This window comes from Adiantum capillus-veneris, chromosome 21 (assembly GCF_014529385.1).
Source record: "Adiantum capillus-veneris isolate H3 chromosome 21, ASM1452938v2, whole genome shotgun sequence".
NCBI lineage: Eukaryota > Viridiplantae > Streptophyta > Polypodiopsida > Polypodiales > Pteridaceae > Adiantum > Adiantum capillus-veneris.
In genome coordinates, this window is record NC_140951.1 from 6134726 (window position 1) to 6152217 (window position 17492).

At 43.4% G+C, this 17492-nt stretch overlaps 1 protein-coding gene across 1 annotated transcript in view; it reads left to right on the forward strand.

The window, feature by feature from the left end:
• The window catches only part of LOC147430497 (pre-rRNA-processing TSR1-like protein), a 57446-nt gene extending 43002 nt beyond the window's left edge, over positions 1-14444 (forward strand). Inside the window, exons 4-22 of the mRNA XM_086493114.1 lie at positions 6671-6841; positions 6916-6966; positions 8094-8222; positions 8308-8433; positions 8506-8583; positions 8668-8760; positions 8856-8972; positions 9052-9132; positions 9224-9319; positions 9418-9630; positions 9722-9797; positions 11803-11906; positions 12500-12759; positions 12893-12979; positions 13092-13322; positions 13450-13528; positions 13598-13661; positions 13783-14015; positions 14105-14444. Of these exons, the coding sequence (XP_086349240.1) occupies positions 6671-6841; positions 6916-6966; positions 8094-8222; positions 8308-8433; positions 8506-8583; positions 8668-8760; positions 8856-8972; positions 9052-9132; positions 9224-9319; positions 9418-9630; positions 9722-9797; positions 11803-11906; positions 12500-12759; positions 12893-12979; positions 13092-13322; positions 13450-13528; positions 13598-13661; positions 13783-13886 (2160 nt within the window). The 3' untranslated portion in view covers positions 13887-14015; positions 14105-14444. The remainder of the gene's footprint in view (positions 1-6670; positions 6842-6915; positions 6967-8093; positions 8223-8307; positions 8434-8505; positions 8584-8667; positions 8761-8855; positions 8973-9051; positions 9133-9223; positions 9320-9417; positions 9631-9721; positions 9798-11802; positions 11907-12499; positions 12760-12892; positions 12980-13091; positions 13323-13449; positions 13529-13597; positions 13662-13782; positions 14016-14104) is intronic.
• Positions 14445-17492: the final 3048 nt, after the last annotated feature.

Here is a 17492-nt window from a genome sequence, read left to right on the forward strand (position 1 = left end):
TCCTCCAGACTTTACTCCATGTGCTACTGTCATAGAACCCTTGGATATCTTCCACATGTTCTGTCCAAAAGTAGTGACGTAGCCAGCATCATCACGTAAACCTGTGCTGATCAAGCTCTTTGTAATTGCGGGAACATGTCTCACATTCTTCAGCGTGAAAGAAGAGCCATTTTGAAACTTCAATTGAACATCTCCAACACCTAAGATCTGACATGTCTGCCCATTGCCTAGCCGAACATGATCTTTAGTGGTCACATAAGAGGTAAACCACTCCTTGTATGGAGACACATGAAGTGATGCCCCTGAGTCTATAATCCAGTGACTCAGTGCATTTCTATCAGATGCTGTAAGAAGAGCTGAGTCCATTGTATTCTTCAAGAAGTAGATGTCTCCTGACACTAGACTGTCATCCTCTGCAACAGTGTTTGTCACATTTATTTCTTGAATTTTCACTGAGGACTTGTTCTTCTCACCATGGTCTTCAGCTTTCTCTTTGCCTTTTTCTGCTTTCCATTCTCTGCAGTCTCTTTTCATGTGACCCTTCTTGCCACAATGGTAGCATTCTATGTCACTCTTGCCTTTAGCACTGCGGGACTTGCTACGAGACTGATTCCTCTTTCCACCTTTGTACTTTTCTTTGGTCCTTCCCCTGACAACTAAGGCTGTTCCTTTGCCTTTGTCCATTGTCTTTCTATTGGTTTCTTCAGTAAGCAGACTTCCTTCTACACCTGCTATGTTCAAACCATCTGGAGGTGCAGAATTACTCAAAGCTGTGCGAAAAGTGTCCCAACTTTCCGACAATGTGATCAACAGGAACATAGCTTTAACAGGTTCATCAAACTTGACACCTTGAGCTGACAACTGACTATAGATTGTGTTGAATTCATTCAGATGATTGGACATAGGTGTCCCTTCTTTCATCTTCAAGTCAACAAGCTTCTTAAGCCAGTATACCTGTGAAGCTGCACTCTGCTTCTCATAAAGATCACTCAGCTTTAACCATGCTTGATAAGCCGACATCTCGTCTGCTACATTGAAGTAAACGCTTTCTGCCAAAGTCAGCATAATGGTAGAAAGTGCCAATTCATCCATTTCGCTCCATTCATCTTCGTCCATATCTTCTGGTTTTATCCCTTTGAGCTTTATAGGTTTTATCTGCTTCTTTTGTACCAACACGTGCCAAATCTGCTTCTTCCACAATGGGAAATTGATTCCATCCAGCTTCTTGATATTGTAAAGAGCAGTGTCCTGTGATCCAGCCATAGCTACGCTTCACAGTGGTTTACTTTCCTGGGAAAAATTCGGCAGAGGTTCCCCTGTAAACTGACCTCTGAACCAATATCAACCTGTCAAATGAACCAAAAAGGCTTCAGATTCTGCATAAATTTCGGTAGAGTCTCCTTTGTAAAATGGCTCTGGTGTACTCAAAAAATAGACCAAAAAAACAGCTCAAAAAACACTGTCTCTCTGACACTGTAAGCTGCGGGTAAACCTATCCTGCACCTGTACTGTCTCTGACTGTCCTGTCACTGTCCTGTAAGCATAGACTGCGACAATGCCTCAACGGCAATAAAGCAAAGATGCAATCCCAACTGTCTAACTCACAGTCAATACATCCTAGCTGCCTATCTAAGGGTGCTCGAGGGATCGCTCCAAGACCTGTATCACCGAAAGGATCTCAACATTCGAGAATCCCCCAGCTCAATAAAACCTCACTCGACCCTCAACAAAGGCTGCAGTAAATCTGACAGTACATAGACTTCCCACAAAGTCATACATCCACAAATTTCCCACTGTATGCTGTAACCGCTGCGGCGGTTGTTTGCTGCGTGACTCACAGCCAGCAAACCCTCAACAGACATACATCATCTCTGACAATACATCCCATGTGGAAGTACCTGCAATGTCAGGATGAAATCTGGAATATCAAGCAACAAACACAAGCTACCTGATGAACTAGTGGATGTCGCCTACAGACTGTGTGTAGATGCGCCCGTGTCGTATGTGACACGCCTCCAAGAACTGTGAGCCGTCCTTCGATGTGTAGACAGCCACAAATCAACACTCTGGGAGTGTCGTTATCCTCAGCACCTGTAGTCGTAGGCCAAAAACCCCAAATTTGCAGAGTCGGATCTGCACCCGCCGAGACCACGTAGTCGAAAATGGCCTACGCAGACCTTTGTCGAAGCCGAACGGTGGCCGAGATGACCTCAGAATGAAATTCTGAGAACACCGAGCCCTTTGGGCTCACCCACAGGATTTGGGGCCGTGTCTTCGCCTGTCGAATTTCACTCCAATCTGAGCTGGTGACTCTAGCCTCCTGCAGTGCTGCCCCGAGCCTCAATCTGAGCTCTGATACCAGTTGAAGGAGTACGAGCGGAAGTGTGACACGAGAGAGAGTGCGAGAAGAAGAGCACGACGATATGGTGAACTCGCTCTACTATAATGTGTAGAGCATAGTGAGTTCTTATTAGGTTTTTACAAAAGAATATGTGTACATACCTGGCGGCCCGCCCACTTACCTGGGCGACCACATTGGGCTTTATACCCCAACATTGGGGAGCCAAGAGTATGTATCCACATGGCATGGTTTCCTCAATCATGAAGTGCTTTAGTGTGTCGCAGCCATGGTCTACCGATGAGCAAGGGAAATGCGCCCTCCACCTGTGGAAGACGAATCACAACAAAATACAAACTAAAAGTGAAATCTTGTACCTGCAAAGGCAGGTACCTTTTCCACTATGCCCACAGGGTATACTGTCCTCTGGTCGGCCAATGTTACTATGAAGGGGGCAGGTTGAGTAGGCTGCCGGCCTAAAGCCATCATAGTAAACTCAGGCATCATATTGATGCCATATCCACCATCCACAATTACTCTTGAAAATTGCTGCCCCAAGACAGACACTGTCAGGCGAGGGCTTCTATAATCAGTGAGGGGAGCAGCAGGATTGGACTTAGATGGTCGCATTGGGAGGTGCCCGCCACTAGGACTTGCTCCGGGGTAAAGTGACTGAATAACAGCAAGGGTGTCACTTATAAAACTCGCATCTAGTCGTAGCATGTCATAGAGAGACACTTGTTGGAAGGTGTTCTTCAAGACTGTCTTTGCTGTAAGCTTTTCCTATTCTACCATTGGTTTCTCTGGTACCTTGATCTTCTGTAGATCGGAAACTGCTTCCAAGAAAGCTTCATCAATATCGGAGAGCAAAGATTTGGATTCTTTCATGGCATTGGGGGATAGCTTGTTAACAGCTGAAGGCAAGGTATCCACTGGTGTGAGAATGTGTAGGGAAGTTGAACTTGCTGGAATGCTAAGACCGAGAGCGGCTCTCTGTGCCCGGGTGAGGATGCCCGCTGGCTCCTCTACCAATTGCAACTTCTCTTGAGTGGTAACCACATGGGCGGAAGAGGGTGGTTGAGAAGTGGGGCTCACTGCTATCAAATTGAGCTTGGGAAAGGTAAACTCATTTTGGCTTTGACTTGGGTTCGCAGTCGAGGGATGTAGGAAGTTTAGGGCAATCTTTACTGTAGCGATCCTTCGTTTCAGGGCAATGACGGCAGGGAGGGGACCCTTCTGGCATGGGGCATTTGCTTTGATAATGACCATATTCCCCGCATCTGTAGCACAAAATGGACCGATTCAATGGGCGAGTCGAAGGGCGAGGTTGTTCTTGCTCCTGGTGCATGGAGTTGGAGGTGGAGGCATAGAAGTTTTGAGGTGATGAGGGAGCATGGGTATGCTAAAAGCTTTGAGACGGAAAAGTATTTTGCATGCCTTGCATACCTTGCATAGGAGGGGCTGTCAGCAACGGTGGCATATAGTGTGGATGGCCACAGGGAGAAACCATGTTGGATGCAGGTGCTGGCCCTTGTTGAAGAGTAGGACCAAGACTTTGCTGTATTTGTCGCAATCCCTTGAGGTAGTAGTAGTCCTTGTCCTCATGTCCAGACTTTTCACAGAAGTGGCATTAAATCCGAAGGGGGCATTCATGTGGAGGGTGCCTTGGAGAGCGGCATGAGCTACACCAAACCATAGCCTTAGTCTCCTGCTGAGATTTGAGCTCTTCTAGCTCGCGCTTGATCTGTTCCAATGCCTCGTGATGTGGAGGGTTCTCCTGTCGAAGAGAGAAGGACCTCTCCTCTTGAAGAGCTCGCTATAACTTTAGGGCTTCTGGTTCCTTGCGTAAAGAAGTTAACGGATCAAAAAGACTTTCCGAAAACATTGAGGAGGTCTCTACCTGAGGGGAGTTGGTGAACAGCTTCCTAGCTCCCTCTATCCTAGTAGCAGCCGCGACAAACTCCTCCAGAGTGGCGTCAGGTTGGAGACTCTCTCAGAGTTTTTGCTGGGAAGTTTTGGGAAGAGCCTTCTCCACCCACTTCTTAACCATAAATTCCCTTGGTTGCTTAGGAAGCTTGGCAACCAAAGACTTGGTTTTAGTCACGAGTTCTGCAAAAGTCTCCTCTGGCTGGAGCACCATGTTGGCCAACTCATCCAAAACCTTTTCCTGGTAGTCACCTGGCTTGCATGTTTCACAGAACTGTTGTCTTAAAGCTGCCCAAGTTGCAAAACGGTTCTCTGCAAACTGACTGTACCATTTATCTGCTAAGCCATCCAAGGTAGATGAAAGAGTATTAAATAAGCATCTTCTCTATTAAGACCACGATCTCTACAGAGAGATACAAACCTCCTTGCACGGTCATCTGTATCTTCTGAGGAAAGTCCCTTGAAGGTAGGAAACTTGATGTTTACCTTGGCCAAAAAATTGGTGAACACTTCCATGGCCTCTTGTTCAGGAGCCCGTTGCTCAATAGCCTGCCGTAACAAAATAGGAGAGAGCTTTATTGGGGAAGGTGACCTGGAAGATGTGGAACCGGATGGGGGAATGGGTGATGAGGTTGATGGACTTCCACTAGGTAGTAAGGGTCATCTTCTGTTGTAGTACTTCAGAGGACTGAGTAGTGCGCTTTGACGCTCTAATGACCGCCTTGTATGTGTCATGTAGCGACCACAAACCCAACCAAGCTTTGGGCAAGAAGATCTTTAATTGACTGAACACAGGTCTAGACTCTACTAGACCAGGGCAAGTGACTAGACCACCAGGCTGGACCAGGGACGAGGAGGGACTAGACCAGGGACGAGGAAGGCCTAGACCAGGACGAGAGCTGATTGGACCAGGGCGAGAGAGAATTGGACCAAGGCGAGAGAGGACCAGACTAGCAGGCTGCACAGTGTAAGGCAAAGTAGGCGAAGCTAGGTAAAAACCAACTAACTTCTTGATTTGTATCTCAACAGAGAGTGAGACTTCAGTTGAGGTCCCACCGGGCGTGCCAAAAATGAGAGCACCTGTTGCGTGGATAGTGTGTCGTGCTCTCTACAGTGGATGCCCGTCAGTGCAATGTGCGTGACATCTCACTCAAAACAGAATGAAAACAAAGGAAACAATAGATAACAGCTGATCAACATAGAGACATAGCAACATCAACAGACCATAACATATGAAGTCGACTATCTTAAAGAACCGATACAGCGTGGCAGCACACTCAGCTCCAGCCCAGAACTCACAGGTACAATGGGGGTGTCGAGGCTCAGATGTGCAGGGGTAGTGCAGACGTGCTGTGTGTATAGACTCGCTACTGTAGACGACGACGCTCGACCACATATGAAGAAGATCCACCAACGGCTAATAAATGTCAGCCACCTAAGTCTATTTCCAAACTGAGTGGTGGTGGTGACCTGGCCACGATGTCCACTAGACCATCGTCCGTATCCCCTGCCATGTGTCATTGCCCAGCCCAGAGAGTCCGTTCAGCGTGAACCAGACCAGACCAACTGTACTAACTGTGTCCTGTGAAAGTGACACTGTAGCCTGCTACAATATGATCAGTTTTCAGTTTGGCAAAATAGTCATGGTCAATAACAGTGCCATGACATGGGACTTAACAGAAAGAGCTTTGGATGCAGAAGCACAACAACAATACATTACCTTCTCCCGTATTTTCTACAGCTAACCTGGGTTTCATTTAAAGAGAGAGGGAATGTCACGATTGTGACTATGTTGTAGTATTACATCTACTCCTAGTTGCAGATATGCGAAGTGCCATGCCAAGGAGGACCCCTACGTTTGGATGGTCACACCCCTTCGCCCAAAAGACGTGTCTCTTCACCAAAAGCCACACTCCTTCGATGATTGGTCACACCTCTTCCGTCTATGGGTGAGACTCTTCACCCAATGGTTGCAGCTCTTCGCCGAAAGGATGTGTCTTTACGTCTAAAGTCATGTCTCTTCACTAGGAGACGTGTCTTTTCATTTGTGTCTCTTCATCTCCTATATAAGGAGCCTATTGTACTCAATTTTAGGCAATCATTCGATCAATCAAGCACAGAGTCTTCTGAGTCTTGTTCCTGAGAGTTCAAGTTTCTTAAGTCTTAATCATGAGTTTAAGTACTTAATTAAGGATTAGCACCTAGAATCCTTACATTGAGAGTGAACCCTAATTAGTTTTATCTTTTTCCTGTGTGACTGGGGTATCAATGTGGACGGTATGTTGTAGGCTTTCTATGGCTAAAGGAAATTTTTGCGTGTGCAGAGTAACTCTCTCCGTTTAACATATTTAAATAAAAATTCCAGGACTGCTGTGTCATGTAATAAGTATTCTTCTTTTGATGTAGGCCCTTATTACCCTTTCATCAAGAACAAATACAAATAAGGCAAAAGCAATGTTTCTGGATCAAATTAACAAGCCAGAAGAATCTAGGAATATCATGGAAATGGAAAGTATGAACTCTAAAGGAGCTTCTGTGGCTACTTACCTTTCTCGTCGTCATAAACTGAGATTGACGGTAAGCTCTACAGACTTTTTTTGGCTTTTCTTCTGGGCAATGTTTATCACACTGTATTTTGTCTGCTTGTAAAGGTCATCGAAGCAAACCATGGAGACCTTGAAAGCTGCTTGACTGCTGCAAAGGTACGGGGACCATTAAAACTTTTCAATTGATCATTTTCTGTATGACATTTTAAATTTGTCAGCTTTAGATTACTGATGGTGCAGAGAGGCATTGAGAAGGTTGTATAGTGGTCCTTGATTCATACATGCTGTTGTAGATCTTGGCATACCGTTCTTAGTATTAGTGTCGTCTTTAACTGCTTGTATATTGAAAACTAGAAATATTAATCATTTTGGTGTCACTTGCATGGTTTTAGGGAGAGCAATCATGGTCTTTTTTGAAAGCTCTAAACTTCGTTCTTCAGCTTGGATCTCCCCTCGGCTATTATTGAGTGTCATTCTGAGGCTTTTAAAGTTTCCAAGTGACAATTGCTTGAAGTTTGTCTAAAGATCCTTTCATCTTCTGACAGCAAAAGAGACTTGCTGAGTGTATGCCTGATTTGGGAAGCTCAAAGCTCAGTTATTGGGACTTTTGGATGTTTTGGACATGTGTGGTCTCTGCCTTGAACAAGTTTAGGCCTATCAGCTATCTGGAATTGTTTTTCCCTACTATCACATGCCTCAGCCTGTTCACATACAAAAACAGCCATGCATCGTACTCTGAAGTCTGAAGAAGTTGTTGCAACAGTGGGCAAGTTAGATGCTGTATGCTGATTAGCAAGTGCAGAATGTTTAAAAAAAATATAAATTTGCAAATCTTTTGAGTTATTCTGCCTCATTATAGTATTAACTAAACTGTCGTCATGGATCCTAGCCTTTTTTGACATTAGTGAATTTCCACACATTCTGGCACTTCGGCTCTGCTGCTCTGACAGCATTTTCTATCTTACCTTTGCCTGCCGTCTGCTCTCTCGCTCAATTTGCTTTTATGGTGGCTGTTTGCCTGTGTGATCAATGTTGTGGCGTTATAATGTTCAAGCTGTCCAACGTGACAGGAGTATTACTTAAGTTTTCATGCAAATGTGAAGAACTGTGAATATCTGCTGTTTTGGGCCTGAGAAATCCTGCGGAGTGTTCCGCTTCACCTCAAGCCGGTGTTAGCCTGTTTCCTAGAGATTGGCATGCTGCTCATATCAGTATCTCGATTCTTATTTAGATTGTGAACTTAAAGTGGTTGACCGGTTTTTCCTGTTGGTGTAAATTATCAGGTGGCAGATGCCATTGCTTTTGTGACAGCTGCCTCAAGTGAGAAAGACCAGCTTGTAGACAAAGATGGGAAGCTTTGCCTATCAATGCTAAGGGCCCAAGGGCTGCCTTCGGTTTTTGGCTTGATACAGGTAGACTCCTTGTTTTAGTGATCGTGCAAAATTTCTTAACAGATCATTTGTAGTCATAGTGTACTGTCTGTCTACAATCCTGTAGGACCTTGTTAACGTTCCTGTCAAGAGAAGGTCAGATGTTAAGAAAGTTTCTTCCTCAGTACTTGAAGCTGAAATGCCAGAGGGCTCAAAGGTCTTTTTTGCTGATGGAGCTGAAGACTACGAGCAGGTATGCTGTCTGACAAATAAACATGAGCTATGCAGAAAATAAAAAAATTTAGGCATGGGTATTGTTGAGCAGGTCCTGCGTTACCTATCCACTCATAGACTGTTGAATCCTCAGTGGAGAAGTAATCGGCCTTACTTGATGGCACAAAAGGTAAGGTGGGAGATTTTTTTTAGCATGTTGTCCTCGTGCCATTATCTAGCATAAAATGCTCTTTTGAATCCCGTATTTTTGCAGCTTGAATTTATACCTGACATCCAGAGGCCAGAACAAGGAATATTGCTTGTGTCAGGCTATGTACGAGGAAGAGGTTTAACGGTGAATCAGTTGGTAGGTCATGCAAAAATGTTACTGTCTTTAAAGAAGTGAATTGGCAATACATATTGGCAAGGATTTGAGTTGTAGGTACCTGAAATGGTGTGTAGGTGCACTTGACTGGACTGGGAGACTACCAGTTAAAGCAAGTTGACGTTCTTGAAGATCCATGCTCATTACGACAAGATCACAAGGGGCCGAAGGATGAGGCAATGGAGTTAGAAAAGGTGATAGTGCACCTCGTGGATATTTCTTTGGGTGCAATAAGTCCCTATATGTAAGATATTAAACTCTATATTAATGCAGGCATCTACAATATGTCCGGATCCGACATTACAAGAACAGTTGATTTTGGAAAATATTCCAGATCCACTGGCCGGTGAACAGGTTGGCACGCTCAAGAATCAATTTCATTACTGGCTTGCCCTATTTGATTAAAATGTTATTCACGTAATGTTAAATGATTGATTCAATGTAGACCTGGCCAACGGAAGAAGAGCTCTCAAAAGCAGATGAGGAGAAACAAAGCAGGCTGAAGAAGAGATTGCTGCCAAAGGGCACCTCAGAATACCAAGTGAGATCATATTTTGTGGATCTTAGGCATTTTCTCAAAAGGGTGTTTGAGTACTTTACCTGTCGTTGCTAGTGGTCGAACCTCATTTCTTTCTGCAGGCTGCATGGATTGTAGATGAGGTCAGTGACCATGAAGACTTCCACGAGGGTAATCCTGATGAAAAGATGGAAGGTATGGATTTTTCAATCCATGGACGAGATGAAGAAGGAGTAATCTCTGAGGAAAGACACAGCAAACACGAAGACGTTTCTTCAGATGAAGATGCGTCCATTTCAGATGACAATGATGATGATGATCAAAGTGAAATGATGGTGATTATGTGGATATATTTTTAAATCAGCGGCTTCTATAGACCCAGTAATAAAAACACAAAAATTATTGATTAGATTTTTATTCATGCAGATTGAGGAAGAGTTAACAGAAGAAAGCAGACAAGCAGAGCTTGAACGGCTGAAGGCCGCACATGCTGCTGATGCAGGTCTGCTTCCCCTCATTAGTTCTTGCTTTTTTTTCTTTCCAATCATTGGTCTATCTCTGGGATTTCTGTTGATCTCTTTTTTGATGCCTTTGGATTTCAAGGATTTTTTTCCATGCTTCGTAAGTGTCTCCTAAGCTCAGACTCCTTATATGCCTTGGTTAAATAGGTTACCATTGGCCATTGGGGTTTTTGGTGCTGCTGGATAGCACAGAGACGTGGGCTTAGGGCAAGAGGATAGGCTTACATTAGGATTTAAGGATTTGTTCTTTTAGAAGTGGTCGTGCGGAATCTGATTTCAAGAATAAAGTCTTTGTGATGTCTTATGCTTGTTAGTTTATGGTTGAGTACACTTTCAAGTTTTAGGCAAGTAAGCCTCTTAATTTTGCTTATGCCTTTGCTAAAAGCATTTTTAATGAATAATGGTTTGTTTTGTTTAGTAACAATAAAGTTTTCTAGTTTTTCCTTTTTCTGTTTTCTTCTGTCCCTTGCTTTTGTATTTTTCTGAGTGCTTTATCCTCTCTTATAATTTGTAAGTTCAGACTATTCTGATCTTATGAAGGTATATATAGAATTTTGAGACAAAATTCCATCTTGGACCGCATCTTCACGGTACTGCGAAGCAAGCTTGTATAGAGAATATCTGCCAGAATTCAAGAGAGAGAAATCTGGAGAGAGGAAATTCATGGGAGAATGTTTCCAGAGAGTGAATTCTCTGGAGAGAGAAATGTGCATTCTCTAGAGGGAAATACTCTAGAGAAGCATAATGGCAGGTGAAAACTAATTTGATAAGAATTGGGATGGACCCTGTTTTTAGGGATTGGGTTGCTAAGCAGCCCTAACCCCAAAACTTGTTACATAAATTGCTGGATTACCTTTTCCGTTATGGGGCTAGATTGATGGCAAAGTTGTTGCAAATACGACTCAGCTTATGGGACATGATGAATGAAGAGTTGGTCTCAGAAGATGCTTTAATATTTCTGTGAAGGCTAGTGAGTGCTCTGTTTGCGTACAGAATGATCTCATTAACCGAGAGTGTTACAACCATATGGTCACAGCAACCAAAACAACAGCAACGCAAAGAATTGTGTGATCCTACTTTCACTGGTCAAAGAGAACATTTACAACCTTTTGTATTTGCTTACAATATTGAACAGCATGAGTAGGACAAAACAATTGTTTCACAATCATAGAAAATCCATATAAATCTTCTAGTTGAGATTGGTGCTACGACATCCATAATCTGACAACAGTTTCAGTTCATTTGACATCCATAATGTTGGCATCTCTTTTGATTCATGTCAGCTCTCACCTAAGTAGAAAAAAAAATCCTGTCTTTGTTGTAATTTCAACTTGCAAGGCTAAATTCAGCTGCTGTGACTGCTCCTAGGGAGTGGGCGTATGTGACATTACAAAATTCTTGTGCAATGCCGTCTTTTACCTTTCATTGTATTCTATCCTTTCTTTACTCCAACAACCTTTTTTTGTTTCTACAAAATGTTACTTTAGTGCAGTATTTTCTGTTTGAGCTTTGGCACCAAACATAGTTTGTGAACATTTTTTTTGGTTCTTTCAGCATATCAAAATCATAGATATACATATGGTGCAGTTGTATGTGGGTTGAAATGCTTTTAGTTATTTTGAGTCTTGATGACATTTGTCGATTTTATCAATTGTGCACTAAATTTCTTGTGTTTTGTGGCTGGTTCTCTCAAATGGGTTGTTGTGTCCCGTGATTAAATACGAAATTCTTTAAGGTTTGAGCTTTGTTTTTCCCTGCAACAAAGCTATTTATGATGTATTTGACTACCTTATGGAGGCTTCACATGAAAGTCATGTGAAGTACCATTCCGCATAATGGGAAAATAATATACAAGTGTTTTATAAAACAAATTCAGCCAAGATATCTTGAGCTTTACTTTTCTGTACATTTTTGTTGTGTCTTTTTGCCTTTCAGTCAAATGACTATGTGATGCATTACTAATGTTTTTTCCTGGTGTGCCCTCAGAGTTCCCCGATGAAGTTGATACTCCATTGGATGTGCCTGCGAGACAAAGGTTTGCCAAATATAGAGGACTTAAGTCTCTTCGCACGTCCGCTTGGGATCCGAAGGTTAGCTTTCTATCTATGGACATAACCCCCTCACAAACGCCCCCCCCGCCCCCCAACACACACACACACACACAAACCCTCAAGGTTTTATAGAGAGGTGTCAGTCTCCTCAGTGTTTTGTAGAAACCCATACATATCCTCTCCCCCCCCCCCCCCCCCCCCCCCCCCCCCCCCCCACACACACACACACACACACACACGCACGCACGCACGCACACGCACAAGGTTTAAGAGAGAGAGGTGTCACTCTCCTCAGTGTTTTGTAGAAACCCATACACATCCCATTCAGGAGTAGAGCCGAAAAGAGAAACAAGTAGTAGTATGGGGTAGAGCCAAAAAGCAGGGAGGGACCAAGGTCCATACGTGTAGTCCAAATGGAACACATTTCGGCTTTGTGACAGGAAACTTAATTGGAAGCTTGTAGATTTCTCAGGAAAACCTTTTCTTGTTATAGGAATATCAAGTCACTCTGCACTTGCTTTTGAAGGTGATCTATAGTCATGGCTTGGTTGAACTGGGTCTCTGTGTTTTCTCAAAATGTTCCAATATTACTTCTATATGGAGTCACTATCTGATATTGTTTCTTCTTGTAGGAGTCATTGCCGCAACAATACGGCAAAATATTCTCCTTCGAGAGTTTTCAAAGGACTCGGAAAAGTGTCTTTGCCAAAGCTGCTGGAGTAGATGAGGGACTGTTTAACGGTTCGGTACCCTTGGGAGCTTATGCGAGGCTTCATGTCAAAGATCTCTCTGCTATTTCAGCCTTAAAACTTTTGAGTACCTACACTCAGATGCCTCTAATAGTTTGTGGGCTGCTTCAACATGAATCAAAGATGTCAGTTCTGCATTTCAGGTAACCTTCTATGTCATTTAGCTTTGGTATTATATTAAGAACTGGACAACATTAGATAGGATAGATCAAGCACAACAGGTCTTGCTTTGTTACATGAAATAAGTGGGTGGGTTTTTTGGTGTTTACTTTGCAGTATTAGGAAGCATGAAAGCTATCTGGAACCTTTGAGATCAAAGGACTCTATGGTTTTCCATGTAGGGTTTAGGATTTTTAGAACAAGGCAAGTTCTTCCTCTGTCTGCAGCGGAAGTTATGCATTATGGATATTTAACCTAGCAAGGTCTTAGTAATTTGTTGTAAGTTGCTAAGTTGAACAGTGTGTTGTGCTCGCAGGCCAATTTTCTCTACAGACGACATTAACATGGATAAGCACAAGTTGGAAAGATTTCTACATCCTGGCCGTTTTTCTGTGGCTTCTATCTTTGCTCCTATCTGCTTTCTACCCCTTCCTTTGGTGGTTTTCAAAGAGACTGGTATAGGGGAGAGGCTAACACTAGCAGCCTCGGGTTCACTAAAGAGTGTGGATCCTGATCGGATTGTTCTGAAAAAGATTGTTCTCTCTGGGTAAGCGTATCAACAATGTTTTATCCCAATCCAGAGAAGAAAAACAGCAGCGAAAGCAGGCTAAAATTCTTAGCGGATTTTGAGATTGTTGAACTACGGCTAACTACTGCATGGATTTATATCTTAGGTATCCTCAAAGAGTTCAAAAGCAGAGAGCTGTTATACGGTTCATGTTTCACAACCCTGAAGATGTGCGCTGGTTCAAGGTACTGTCTCATGATCAGCTTTTGCTGGGAGCTTTTGAAATATTTCTCTGAACAAATTTCTTTGTCTAGCCCCTTGAATTGTCGACAAAATATGGGCGGCGTGGTCGAATCAAGGAGCCAGTCGGTACTCATGGTAAGAGGTCCATCCAATTTCTTCTTTTCGTGAGTCCTTCATGATATTTTTTTGTGAGCAATGTAGTGGCTATTGGAGCTATTCTAATGTATACTCTGGCATTGAAATCTGCTGCCTTCAGGTGCCATGAAGTGTGTTTTTGACGGAGTTCTTCAACAGAGAGATGCTGTGTGTGTGAGCCTCTACAAAAGAGTTTATCCAAAGTGGCCTGAACTTGCTTCTTGAGTGAGTGGGTGTGCTGTCTTATTACTGCCGTTGTTTCTTCTTGGCTTCTTCAATCAGCACTCTACGGACATACCGTGTTCCATATCTGGACATGTACAGAGTTATCGTCCCACCTTCCAACAGTATAGGGTAATGTTCCCGATAGAGTTTCATCTATTACCATAAGATTTTTCGATGGAGTTTGAAGCTAATGAGGTGACATGATTTTGTTGTTGCAGGTATTCCCTTGAAAGAGATTGCAAACCCGTTTTTGGCTTATTCTGGATAATGAGGCCGATAATCTCAAAAGAAAAAGTCACCTAATCACCAAAGATAAAGTCAAGGTCTTGAAGAAGTGTAGTCCTTGCTATTGCAGCATGATTGAGAAGTTAATAAGGGTCGGAGTTTCACTGAAGGCGTGAACAGTTGACAGTTTGATAGTCCAAAAAATTAGATTTTGATTGCCAAGGTGAAACAAAATTTACTTGTACAATTTGAAGACCTTAGAATACCACTAGTGCACATATTTATATAGCTTTATTTACATATTTTGAACAATCTCTTCATTTTATCTGCTTACATTGATTCAGGATGTTATTTTTAAGTGGGTATAAAGTAGAAGCATTTCTCTAGCTTGATTCAGCAACTGCCGTGGGAACCATTTAGACATGGGTTGAATCAAAAGTTGATATTGGGCTAGATGGTGAAAGCATAGTGAACCTGGTTTTCAGATCAACACATATTGATAGACTCAACTTCGCATGAGGTGTTAGCAAGCTTGGGAATGCATTTTCATTGCTGCCCAGGCATAATGAGAACGTGAGCCATACTTAACATAATATGAAGAGGATGTGCAAGTAGGAATGGCTTCATATTAGGGTAAAGGGGCCAGTAGTAGCGGAACAGATAACTTCCGATCCCTCAAGATTATGGCCTCTTGCATAGATTCATGTGGAAACAGATTCAATGGCTGCACATTGACATGAGATATTAGCTGCAATTGGTTGCGTTGCAAAACTGCAGCCGATGTAATTTGCGCAGGTTAGCATGATCTCCCATGCAAAGTGACCTTCCCTGCGTATTAGAGACGGTACGGTGCCAATAGAAAGGCAAAAAGCATCCAGATTTGAACCTGGAACCTGCGAATCAGTGCTCTCCACATCAGCTACCACGAACCATCTACTCATGCTGGGTAGTGACACTATTTGGGTGGGGTGCAGCCTACTGAAAGGGAGCGTACACTTACTGGCCCCCTTAACCTAAGCAAAGAACTTCACTTTTTAATCCGTTGCATTCGCATAGATGGGGTTAACTTAGTTTCACATTACATGTACATTTCATGTGAGGCTAATTGTTCTCTAAGGTACACTTGAGAGAAGTACCATTGATCCTAGTCAATATTGAGGCTTATTGTTCTCAAAGGTACACTTGAGAGTAGTACCATTGTCCTCGTCAGGCAACCATTTTTTGGTTTGATGTGTGGAGAGAGAGAGAGAGAGAAATGAAATGTAATATGAACGTCTTTAAAAGGCCAAAATGACCTATGAGACCAAAAGGTTACATGTGGTGAATCTAATACCAGGTCTGGGTACAAAAAGTACAAAGAATTGATAAGAAAACAAAATAGTGGGTAGGGGTGGGGTGAAAACTGATACAAAGGGAATAGGAAATACAAAGGGTGAGCTGATACAATGGAGCTCTTTGACAGTCGAGGCATCATATACATATACATCAGTATTCGGGACGGCTCCTATGTCGCGCTAGTATGGTATGCATCATCTTTCGCTATATGCGTCGATATCGAGAGGGGCCCCTCATCCATGGGTGACCGGACCGCCCCAACTCTATTGCCTGATCAAGCAGTATGCCTCTGGTGTTGTTATGCTGTGGGGGTTGCTTGAATTCCTCTGTCTGTGACTGAAAGAAATCTTGTAATCTTTCGCTGTCGCTGATCTCTCTCATTGTGCCCCTCTTCAAGAGGTCCTCTGTGGTTTTGCGAATCTCCAGCAAGTATAATCCGAGGCATCTCTGATCTTGGTATCTCACGACTCTAGAAAGTGGCCCAAAACCCTCTCTGAATAGACAGTGAAAGAGGCCTTGTATCTCATATAGTATATTGGGTAGTGACATATGTAATGTAGCTGTGTCTCTGGCTCTATTTGGCACACCTGACAAATCTTGCACACATGACAAATCTTTGACTCTGCGGGTACTCCTCTAAGTCTCCTTGTCTCGATCTCTAGCTGATGTGAGGATGTGCGTATCTGACCAATAGCACATCGTATCCCGTGGGATAGATGAGCATCCATGTATCTTGGTATGATCACAAAACCATCTTCCATGAGTTCAAGAAGATGCTCTCTATAGAAAGTCATCTTCGTACCTAGCTGTGAGAGAGAGAGAGAGAGAGAGAGAGAGAGAGAGAGAGAGAGAGAGAGAGAGAGAGAGAGATGAATTGTTATATTGTTGCTAATTGAACTATTTTTCTTATTTTTAATGATTAATCTCTCTTTTTTTTAGGATATCTTATTATGGGCACTAAGAACTATTAAAAGATTGTAGCTACAGGAATTGCCATCAAGAACGGACAACTCTGATGTGTCATTTGATGGGTGACGGTAAACATCGCGAAGGATTTTTCGTAAGTTCGGTGGAAAGGGCCGGGCTACGAGTGCCCCTAATGCGTCACATGATGGGTGACGGGTGCATTAGTAAGGGGGCATCCCGTAGGCTAAGGAGGAAATCCGAACTGAGTAAGAAAATACGCATAAGAACGCAAGCACAAGAATAAAGATGGGTTCAATGAAGCTTTTTACGAAAAGCAAGAACAGTCGCGGGAGGGTAGATGCTTTCCCGCGAGGAGTCTGAGTCTGCATTGCATCTGTGTCGTGTCCTGCACCCGGGGACGCCTGGAATGTGTTTGTGTAGCATTGTTCTCACTAACTGAGTGAGTTTTTAAAGTTTGAACAGGTTCACACTTTATTTTATTAAAGTGGCTGGTCACTTTTAAGTGACTAGGCCTTTATTAATAAAATAAAGCAAATCCCTAAAAAAAAAAGGCAGCGCTAAAAAGCTACGAGGGGGGGGGTCTGATTTTGCGATCTCTCTCTCCTCTCTCTAGGGAGCGACGAGTTCTGCTTTTGCGGCTCTATTCCCGCCCGGTGCCAGACCCTATAAAAGGGTAGTCAGCGTTCCAGTTTTGGGACAATGCCGGGAGCAGCAGAAAGTGCTAGCCCTAGGATTCTGGAGTGGAGGTTGGCGACGGAAACGGCAAGTGTTCGTGTGACGACTAAGTACGAAGGTCGCGGTTCGGAGCAAGGAGCGACATGTATAAGGTGTTGATATGCATTGAGAATTGTTACTTTGTGTGGTTTGTTTTGCAGGAACCTCCCGTCTTACGGGAAAGCCCTTCACGGGAAGTACGGCTTACGCCTAAGTCCCGTACGGGAAAGTACGGCTTCGCGCCTAAGTCCCTTACGGGAAGGAACGGCCTTGCGTCCAAGCCCTTTACGGGAAAGCACGACCTTCGGGTCTAAGATTACCAAATGGAGGGGTTTCCTCGGGTTCTCGTGCTTGTATAAGAATTCTCCCTGAATAAAGAATACTCTTAATGGGGGGGGGGGGGGG